The sequence below is a fragment of the Mesitornis unicolor genome, unplaced genomic scaffold, assembly GCF_000695765.1.
Source record: "Mesitornis unicolor isolate BGI_N332 unplaced genomic scaffold, ASM69576v1 scaffold25887, whole genome shotgun sequence".
Taxonomy (NCBI): domain Eukaryota; kingdom Metazoa; phylum Chordata; class Aves; order Mesitornithiformes; family Mesitornithidae; genus Mesitornis; species Mesitornis unicolor.
Genome location: NW_010196164.1, coordinates 4,022 through 15,045, shown reverse-complemented (window position 1 = coordinate 15,045; position 11,024 = coordinate 4,022). Strand labels below are relative to the sequence as shown.

Here is an 11,024-nt window from a genome sequence, read left to right as displayed (position 1 = left end):
CCCCCTCAGCCCCTCCACCTTCCTATCCCGTCTGCATTACTGACTGGGTCAGCATGTGACCAGGCTGCTGATGCTTACTGTGCTGACAGTGACGTCACTCAGCCATGCAAGAGAACTGCATCAGCTCTTACAAAATAAAGGTAAGAAGAATGGATAAGATTCCCTCCCACCCCCCAAAAAACAAGACAGCAGGCAGGAGGAGAGAAGTGCAGCTCCAGTAAATTAGGAGAGGCAGGCAGCACAAAAGCAGGGCTCCACAATACAGCACAGCAGACGATGGGCTCGAGGCAGCAATCCCCCCAGCAACGATGATAGCAGCAGCGACAGAGCAGACAGTTAGTTTTAGTGCTACCCAGCTCTCCTGTCCCCGCCTCCCTCCACCCACAAAACCCAAAAAAAAAGAAAAAAGCCACTTTAGTCCTGGACACACTCCAGCTGCTGGCTCCAATTCAGAGCTCGATGCAAAGCTTCACAATTCTGCTAGCATAATCTATTTGGTTCAACTTGGCCACTGTGCCTCACTGACTCTGCATTGTTTACCACTGAGTAACAAGGATAACCTTCAACGCCCCACTACCCGGAGAGAAGCCCATTATCCCAGGTCCAGCCCAGGCAGGCACATCACGCTGGTACAGGGAGAAGAGGAGCAGCCAGAGCACACATCAGGAATTTTTCATGGCCTGTTTACCTTCCGCCTGCCTGGTCCACCCCTCCTCCATCCAGCCTCCCCCCCCCAGCCACTTTCCCAGCCCTCTCCTTCCCTGCAGGGTGTTCACAAGCCTACAGTACTAGAGACGTCAGATTCTTGCCTCCTCGGTTTATGCCTGTGCCAACAGCCTAAGGAAACACAGCAGGTTCATAGTCTGAGAATTCCAGTTTAATGCAGGTATCTGGGGGCTGATGAAACCACAAGATGCTCAGCTGTGTTACCCAAAATCTGAGTCAGAGGGCATTTATAAGGCAGCTACCAAGCAGCAGCAGCTGTCTCCTCCTCCCCCTGCCCCCACACCCTCCCACTGTGCCATCAGATGTACACCTCACACACACCACTCCTGGCTCTTCGCAGGGCGCTGCAGTGACTCCAGGCTGTCACGTTATCCCTCACGTGTGGCCTGGTCAGCCCAGACAGTCCCACAGCCTTCCCTGCCTCCTCCACCACATCCACATCCCGTGCCACTCAGTTGCCTGTGATCTGGCAGCAGTCAGGTGCCCTATGTGAGGCACAGGCTGGTGCCGCCACTGGACACCAGACCTTCACCCCACAGCAATCTGGGGAGCAATTTGAGTTCCCAGATGACAGCAAAGGGGTGAAGCACTGCAGTTTGGATAAAAGCAGCTAAAACCATACCTGCTAGCAAAGTGCCACCTTCCCTCTTCCCAGCTGCAGCCTCCTCCACAGCATTTCATCAGGACAGCATCCACCAGGGCTCCCCCAGTAGTACTAGTACAAGCTGTAGTGCCAACTCAGTCACATTACTATCAAGCACCTGTAACAGCATCAAATATTCCTCCAAAAGCATCATGCTGCATCTTCAGCAGGGTTTTCACTGCATTAATCTTTCCGGTATAGTTTTCAGCTCACTTGTTCTGGACAGGCCCTAAAAACATTTCTAATGCAGCTGTAACAAGGAGAGGATAAAGGCATATTGCTCAGACAACTCAGTTCCCACAGCAACCATAACTTGCCCATATGAATATGTAACATTTCTGTGTTTATGAAAATGCACAAGTGCTGTGCTCCAGCCCAGATCCCTGGCAGTAGGAAACTGCCTTCCCTTCAGATACCAGGATCTCACTAGGTTCTACGTCATCTGCAAGATTAATTCCCACCAAGCTTCATCTTCTGGAAAGCACGGATGCAGAGAATATTGACAGACAGCAGAACTCAAATACCGCCCAGAGTCCCTCATTCAACATCTTGGATGAAACCCACCACTGAAGCAATAAGGAAAACAGGGAATAAACCCATCAGCAGCAGGATATGCTCACTCCATGGCATCCAGCCCCATTTTCCCTAGCTATCTACATTTTTCAGGAAATAAGCTGTTTCATTTAATTGAACTCAATCAAATTCGAGTTCAAGAGATCTAGGTTTCCTTCTGATTACTTCAATCTACATTAAAGACAAGCTCCCTGCAATTCAGTTATGGGTATAACTACAGAAGCACAGAATAGAATTTGCTTAGATAACCAGCATTTTTTAATTAGACCTTTTCCCATCAAAAGCAAATAGCCAGCAGAAGCCTGCTTCCCCTTTAACACTCCCAGCCATGCTTGAAAGACAGATACAGGTCATCAAGGAAAAACAGCAACTTAAAAATAGAATCTAAACAGATTTCTGGAATAGTTATTTTCAAATTCAGAGCCTGAAAGTTTCTTACAAAGCAATCAAATGTTGATGGCAGACAAAATTAACAGGACACTGGGGCAGGAAGAATTAATTTCTCACAAAAATTCAGTTTAAAGAGTCTTAACCTCAAGTTATTCTTAAGTGATATCTACCAAATATTAAATAATTTCACTTTGCAACCTGACACAGCCCAACCCAGCCCAAATGCTTCACTGCAGACTTTTCCAAGCCCCAGGAACCAGCGCAAGTCTTTCCAACCTGGATTTTTCCCTGGAGTTGCCACTGGAAGCCAACCATCCTGGCATAGTAAGCCACACTGTGCTGGGCTTGTGCTCGAGCGTCTGGGAGAGACTGAGCTCCTGCCTCCCAAGCCGGTTTGGTTTGATTTCAACAGCATCACAGGAAGTCCTTAGTAAAACGCTCCCATGCCGGTATCGAAGCAGGTCGTTCTCCTGGATGACATCCTCCTGTCTGTCCAGGAGACTCCTGGAGCCAGGGTGCACTGCAGCACAGGCAGGACAGCTTTCCACACCCCTGCCTGGACAGAAAGCTGCATTTTCCAGACTTCAAACAGTAGCATCACATTTAAGACATTTCAAAGGCTTCTTAAAGGTGAGCACCTCCACACAGTCCAGATCTTAACCTGCAGTTAAACCCTACCAGCCCAGCCAGCCTACACATGCAGCAGCCCCAGCCACTTGTCTCCACCCCAGTGCTCCCTCCCAGCTTACACCAGTTTAGGCAGATGAGTTTCCACACAGGAAGCAGATCTGGTTTAAACTAGGCCACTGGGAGGTAGTTTTAAGCCTGGCTCATTCCCCTGATCTGGTATACAATGTGGTTACATCAATCAGGCATTTGAAACCGGAAAATGCTTAAAAATTATAGCATAAGCCTGTACAGAGAGGACAAGCAGAGACTGGCAGCAGGAGTTGCGACCCACAGGCAGCTTAAGGCAGCACAGGGAGAGCTGAGCACATTTCAGTCCCTGTCCTGTAGCAGTAACATCTCTGCACCATCAGATTTAGCCTTGAAATGCAATGCTTCATTCAAGCACAAAGATGTTCAGGTGTTTGAGCCTTCCCAACTGGTCACTGGCAAAGCCAGTTAAAAATCTAGCAACATGTGTTTAAGCTCGAAAACTGAGAAAATCCAGAGAAGGAAGGCAACAGAATGGTTAAGCAAACACAAACCAAACAAGCTAGATCCCACTCCTACCGCCTCCACAGCCATAAAGACATCTCCCTTTGCTCCCGCATGCTAATTTCTAGTAGAACCTGAGTACAGAGAAAGCCCATCCACAAACAAGGCCCCCCAAGTGTACAATGCAGAATAAGCACAGCTCAGCTGTAAGTGCTGTTCACTGACAAAAATCAGATTCACCTTTGTGTGCAGCTGCCTTTTCAACTAGCACTCCAACCAAGGCTGAACTTCCAACCCAAATCTGGAGAAGCAGGAGGCAAGATGATAATTTCTGCAGCCTTCAGACCACAAGTGGGAATGCAGCTGAGACAGCAGCAGCACCGTTTTGCTTTCACACCTCTCTACACCTCCAGTTGTAAAGGCTGGTAATTGCATCCCTGAAAATTAAGCTTCTCAAGTATGTTTTGCACACAAGACAAACAAATCTCAAGTGAAAGCTTTCAGAGGATGTGCCAATTGTATTCCTAAGGTACAGCAGGGATCATCAAGGGCTTAGGAAAGCTCTTGTAACTAGTAGGTTTATGCCTAACAAGTTTTCCTGATACACAATTAAACAACTTCCCTGTAATCTGAAAAATTCCTCAAGTCAAGACATTTGCTGCTGCATGCCCAGTTTCACAGCCAGATGGAGTCTGGCTTATTCCAGTAACCAAACACCTGAAGAACTGGCAAGCAACTATTTAAGAAACTAAGAGGGCACCACAACTAACCTTGCCATTCCACCTGCCTCTTCCAAGAATAAGACACTGCCACAGGATTACAGCACCCAAGCCCAAATGACAGAGCACAGCATGTCAGGAAAGCCACAGGAAACATGCTATCTTCAGCCACACCATCCAATCTGCAACTGCCGCAGAGCGCAACAGCTCTAGGGCAAGTCCCTGCCCTCTGCAGAACACCACCACAATTTTCTTCCAATCCAATGAAACAAACATTGACTAGAACTACTTTCCAGTAGCATTGTGCCCATGTAGGCAACAATCCCTTAATGTGAACTCTAAAGGCCAAAGCCAGTACTTGTGTACCTCTTTTGAGGCACAGGCATTGAATTTCACTACTCTGGATGTGCATACCAGGTATACAGCATTTATCTGGGGCAAGCAGAATGGTTCTCAGCTGCCAGCTCCAGGTGAGCTCCTGCTAACAGCCCTGCCCTGCCTCAGACCCCCTGAAGTCCAGGCAAATGCATTTTGGGTCTCTTCATCTTACAACATTTTGTCCCCTCATCCAAGACGCACAACATCAGATCAGCTGCATCCAGTGTTGTCTGGCACATTTACCCATGTCTGCAGGACAGTGAAAAACAGAGGAATTTATATTGTAATACCAGAAAGTAATTTCTGGGTGGCTAAACAAGTGATAGGTCATTAATTGACTGCAATTGAGAGCAAACAGGAAGCTAATTTAGTTATCTAGTCTGGGTTAGTATTTGTCCTTCAGTTTTCCTTAAATAAAGCAGCCACTGAAAATCATTAGGACCTGATGGACCACAGCTAACAGCCTTTACTGTTACCGAACTTGGCACCTTCCACCACTCCCATCCACAGGAAGTCATTTAAGCATCTCTCATTTCTTCGCACAATGGACTGACAACTTATAGCAAAATAATGGCTGCTTTGTCTCAGTCAAATAAGCAGAGCTTCATGAAAGGGAAATCAATGCTGCTGGGACATTTGGGGTACCTACAACCCTTTTAAGTACACTTATTTTAAGCCTTCAGTTGAAGCTAGTCAGCAGGTGAGGAAATGGGTAACCAAAGGCTGAAGAGGGAGCTTTACTCACTGTTCTGCTTAATTAAGCTGGAAGTTGCACCAAAAAGAACAGGCTGGCAATTTCAAAAGCTAGTTTAGTTTTCTTTTTAAACCAGATCTGGTAGCAGTACCTTTCACTCAGCAAGACACAGCTTTAAAGCCTGGCAAACAAACCACTTGCTACCTTAAGAGACTGGCTTTGCTCACATTCTTATTCAGATCAGCAATGAACATGCAGATCAGCTTTGAGTCTGCGAGAGGCGAACCACATTCTCTTTGAAGCAGGTGCCCAAGAACAGAAAGCACCGGCAGGGGTTGAGTTGGTATGAGATGTTTAGGGGAGATAGTGATTCCTGCCTCTGTCAAGGCCATAACCTCCCTCCTATTTCCAACACCACACTAAAAGCCACAAAAGGTTAATGTCTGTGCTACACACAGCCTTGCTGAGGAAGTTTTGCCTGTCTTGAGAAGGGACTGAATCAGCCTGACCCAGAAGCGACCAGACAGGTTCTACAATTACAGCTTTCACCACACCGCTGCACTGCACCATTTGATTTGGGCTAGCACCTTAAGCCAAGGCTTGAGGAACTCCTGGAGCAAGTGCCCACAAACCACTGCAGCAGTCATCAGGCTAGGCCTGACAGCTCAGGTCATTTTTTGATGAGGCAAGTAAGTTCACCAAGGATTATCATTAACCACAAACTGATCTTGATAGAGATTTAACTTTAGGTATGGCAAGCTAAATCTCCAGCAGCAGTTCTTTCTGCCATGCAGCCCTGCCCAGATCTGGCTAACTCTCCAACTGTGTCAGAGCCAGGGCTGCTGAATAAGCTCATTCCCTCACATTGCTCAGGCTGCTGCTGTACTGATCCCGTCTCAGCACCACCTCACTGCGTACCTCATCACACCCAGTAAGGTGTCTCCACACGTGTTTCCCCAATAGCATTAGTGAAAGGTCATGAATTTCTGCTGTCCCTTCTCCACCACGTGTAATCCTCTTAATGCCAAAAGGGGCTTCTTACACACAAGTCCAATCCAGGATAAACATAGTTTGACCTGAGGAAGACAACTGAAAAGCTTGAGGGACTGTGAACAGATTGAAGTATTTCCCCTGACAGAGTAAAATCTCTTCCCCAAGCTCTCCCACCAAAAGAGTTTAAGTTGTAAATAGATGATCCTTCCACCTGCTATAACTACTATATTAAGGGTGGATCTACAGGCTCCTTACAACTGAGCAGGCTACAAGTTTCATGATAATACAGCCTAACTACAAGTTGTTCCTGCACCGAGTTAAAGCACCAGAAGCTCACAAATTCTTCAGAAGCACTTTTAACTCGGAGCAATGACAAGACACTGCATGAGATCAAGGGTCTCTGCTCTGCTGGTCACCTACCCAAGAGCTAGGCTCACTGAAAGCAAGATGCTAGCGCTGCAGAGCCTTGTCTTGTTCAAACAGCCCCAACAGCCTGCTTCAGGCTCTAAACCATCTGCCTAGTGCAGGACACAGTAGCATTATATTCTGAATTTTAGCAGCCAGCTGTTCAGCCTTACAGCCAGCAGGTACGAATTCCTGCAAAAAACTGCCTTAGCCTAGGCCAGGGTCCAAAGCACCTCCCCATTTGTGGATCACAGCTGTCCTAGGATTCACATCCTTGCTGACACCACCAAGTTTTTCATGGAGAAGATGCACACATTAAACAGCAGCAGCAGCTCATGCACTTCTCTGATCCAGAAACAGAGGGAAGCTTGCAGGATTGCTGCAGTTAGGCCCTCATTAACTATGGAGAGGTCCCAACTCTGACAGTAACGAAGCAAGGCCAGGACTGAAGCAGACTAATAACTCTGAACTGATGGCACACTGGCAGATGCTGACTCATCCACAAATTTATGTCTGATAACTGCTGGCCTGGCTGGGGTAGCTGAGGCTGTGCTCTATTATCAGTCTCTTCTACAGCCCAGAGGCACCTTCTGAAATAGGTCAGATTTCCAGTAGCCTAATTATGGGCACCCAAGGCAGCCACTTCCTAGCCCCAGCTCAGTGCTCAGCATCCTTTGGGAAGTATGCAAGCCTCTTCCCATCACAAGTGTTTGCACCCCCACACATAGATTTAACAAGCTAAAAGCCTCCTGTCAGGTTACCCAATGCTGAGCAGAGCCCCCACCCTACCCCTCAAACTGCACAAGTAGCTGTGTAACAGCCAGCACCCACTAGTGAGACCGGCCTCAACTGCTACCATCAGGAACAAGAAAAGCTGCTTAAGATGCCTCAAAAAGCACAACTTTGGTTGCCCTGCAGCAGAAATAATGTTTGCTAGAGAAAGCCTCCCTTTTTTACATGCAAGTCCCACTGTACTTGTCCTACAAGAGGTGTTCCACAGAAGTTACTCAATGACAGCCTGAAATACAAGCACAGTTTAACACCACTGAAGGGAAATTCACTCAGTTTCCAGTCAGGGCACCACCTCCCAGCAGCTCCACACCAGGCAAGAGCACCTGGCTCCAGGTATCCATCAGGAATACCTCAGCAACTGACAGACCGAGCAGAAATTTACATGCAGCAGGTCAGTAAGTGGGTTTATTTCAATGCCAGGTGAATACCGAAGTCCTTCAGAGACTTTAGAAATCTTTAAAAGGCTTTAGAAATCTAGAAGACAGTACGACAAATTAAAATTGGTGTGCCAGCTCTAAGCCCAGACCCAAAACCAGAACTAACCTGCATCTTTACAGGATGGATCTGCTCTAGTGGGCAGGGATAGTTCCCTTATCAACTTTAAGTTCGGCAACTAAGCTGAAACTGAATTAGGAAACATTCCCATTCCAAATTGGAATACAATTCCCATTCCAAGTAGAATACAAAGGGCTATAGCTAAGACTTCAACAGAGCAGCAAGAAACAACTTTAATGAACTTACTGTAAGACGACAAAGGAAATACTTATGTTTATTTCTCCCTTATGCTCCCAGTGCATCAAGATCAGATACGACACTGACTACCACTGTGCCAAAGGACACAAAAAGGTCTAAACAGCTCAGCACAAGAGCAGATCTCTAAAAATGCACCACTAACCACATCACTGACCTGAATTAGTTAATATTCACTACGCAACTGCTCAGGAGTAGCCAGCACATCCTCCAATACCGTTTTACCAGGCACGTTTCAAGCAATGCTGTCTATAAATCCATACCTAAAAGCACACGATTCACCTCATCTGTTATTTCTGCAGCGCCAGCAGAGGATCACATGGCCAGATCAGCCCCTGGTCCACAGGGCTAAGCCCTTCAAATACCCAGGAGATTAAGCTGCACTGGAAGTCATCTGGTAGCAGTCATTTCGCTAGTCCAGAACAAAGTTGCACTGCACAAGCATCAAACAGACCCACAGGATGCCCAGACACCTGTTTGCAGCTTTTTTTAAACCCATTTGATTAAAACTCAGATTATCCATGAGCACAAGACAATCCTGTCTCCAAGTGACTGCAATGAAAGCTCCTCCGCCTACAGCAGCCCGCAAGGTCACCAGCTGGTGAGGCTTTTTTCCCCTTTTACTTCCCACTTTGTTTTGGGACTCGTCCAGAGGGTCAGTTTGTTTCCAATAACAGCCAAAGTGTTTATTGACCCTATAAATCAGAGGCTGGAGGAGCTAACAGCAATCTCTTTCAAGTGCCCAAATCCTTGGCACAAGCACCACTGCACAGAAGCGCACTTGCAAGATGAACATCAGGCACCAGGCAGGTAAGTTTACTGGCAGATCCTGCCTACTATGAAGGGACAAAAGCACGTCCTTCACTTACATAAAAATAAAGACTGGATACAACACTCTTTGCTTTGGCATGGAGCCTTCGGTTTTGAGTCTGATCAAGTGCAAAACAGCAGAAGATGCCCACTCCCCTCAGCCTGCAGCACTGATTTCATAATCCCAAGCTTGTTTTGCAAGAAAAATCTTCACCTATATGTACTGCTTCAGTGTGCTCTTAAATACACAACTAATTGACCTATAGCAAACACGGTTATTCAAAATTCTTTTGTGTTTTTAATGTATGCAGCAGATCAGCCATACTGATCACTAACAGACTTATCCTGCCTCCTGGTGAGCTGGACTGTAAAGGAGCCTGCTGGAACCATCTACACCAGAAGCTGGCAGGTGAGGCAGTAAGCACTCACATCCTGCCCACACAATGACCCACAGCACCACAGGGACATAGGAAGCCTTCCCAGGCACCTCCACATGCCAGGGAACACATGGGTTATCTGTGTCATGCACACAAATGAAGCCCCCAGTACCAAAACAGCCCTAAAACCAACTCCAAGCACACAAGAACCACCACACCACCATGAAGAACCACCATATGCTCACTAGGTCCCACCAAGTGACTCCCACCCACATCTTCCACCCAGCCCCTCAAGCTCATCTTGAACCCAGCCAAACACGTCACCTGGCAGAATGTCACGTTTGCTTTTTGTGACAGGCGTGGTGCAGACTCCACTGAAATTCAAAGAGTTGTCCAACATGGCATTTATTTGGCGGAATATATCTGCATTGCTGCAAGTGGAAAGTGCAGGGGCATCTGTGCTATCCCAGCAGTCTTTTATGCTCCTCCCAGTGTCTTCTTTCTGGTAAAAAAGAACAAGCATAAGTGTCAAGCAGGCTCATACTCACCATCAGGCTTTTAACACATTGTGAAAAGGCTGGATTGCCTCCAATACTCTTATTAGCTTTAGCTCCAGGTCTTGGCAACACTCAAGTTGAATTCTTGTTATTAAAGAAACAGTTAAGCAAATGGGTCAGCAATTTGTCAGCACAGCACGCTACACCAGGACCACCCCAGTCTACAAACAGGTATCAGCTCACCACGGCTGGGATGAAATTTAGAATCGGAGTCACAGCACTCAAACTAGTTTGGTTGCCAACACTAGCTCCCTGCTGCTTTTCTCCAGCACATCAGCACTAAATCAGAGATCCAATTAACAGAGGGTTGCTGCCCAGAATCACCCTCCTGACACTGGGGAACAAAGGGGATGCTCACAGTCAAGGCAGGCACCATAAGAAACCACCATAGCTCCTCCTATGCATGGCAGAAGAGAGCAAGGCTCACTTTACTACCCATGTTTGGGAGCTCTAAACAACATCTTGGAGTGGCCCAAGTCAGCAGCCAGGCAATGACTTCAGAAAACAGGCCCGTAGGAAAAAAAATAACTACGACTTCTCAACAACCCCAAATCCTGAGGTTTCCCTTGGAAAGGGAGAGAATCAAATCCTGAACTTCCTTTTAGGCTGCAGCTCCTAACCACAGAGGGAAGCTACCCTAAAACAGCTCCACTTTAGCATGACCCTCCACAGGCACTGATCTACCAGCATCAAGGTTCTGGGACCATCCTATACCAGCCAGAGCTCCTGTAAAGCTCCCTCTGCACAAAAAAAAAAAGAGTAAGGCCCTCCTGTTTCCTGGTGCTGGTCCAGAGAACCAGCAAGAGCAGCTGCTTCCCCAGCTCTGCTTGCATGCTACTTTCACACCTAAGCTCGTATCAAGGCAGCTGTACAGTATTCAACACTCTGCCAGCCTAGAAGCCACTAAATCTCTAACCAGCATTTTTGGACCCAGGCACCCAAAACTGCAGCAGAACTCTGCTCCCGAACATGTTGAGCCAACAGTATTGCTATCAATTAAGACACATTAAAGAGAAGAGCAGGAAGGCACAGCCTCGCCAGTCTTGGCCTCCAAGC

At 47.1% G+C, this 11,024-nt stretch overlaps 1 protein-coding gene across 3 annotated transcripts in view; it reads right to left on the bottom strand.

Moving 5' to 3' along the window:
* The window catches only part of CPEB1 (cytoplasmic polyadenylation element binding protein 1), a 32,904-nt gene extending 22,996 nt beyond the window's left edge, over positions 1–9,908 (bottom strand). For 2 of the 3 annotated variants that reach the window (XM_010188380.1, XM_010188381.1), the window contains exon 1: positions 9,736–9,908. In XM_010188380.1, the coding sequence (XP_010186682.1) occupies positions 9,736–9,811 (76 nt within the window). In that variant the 5' untranslated portion in view covers positions 9,812–9,908. The remainder of the gene's footprint in view (positions 1–9,735) is intronic. The other variant, XM_010188382.1, reaches the window with a different exon arrangement.
* Between the last annotated feature and the right edge of the window lie 1,116 nt (positions 9,909–11,024).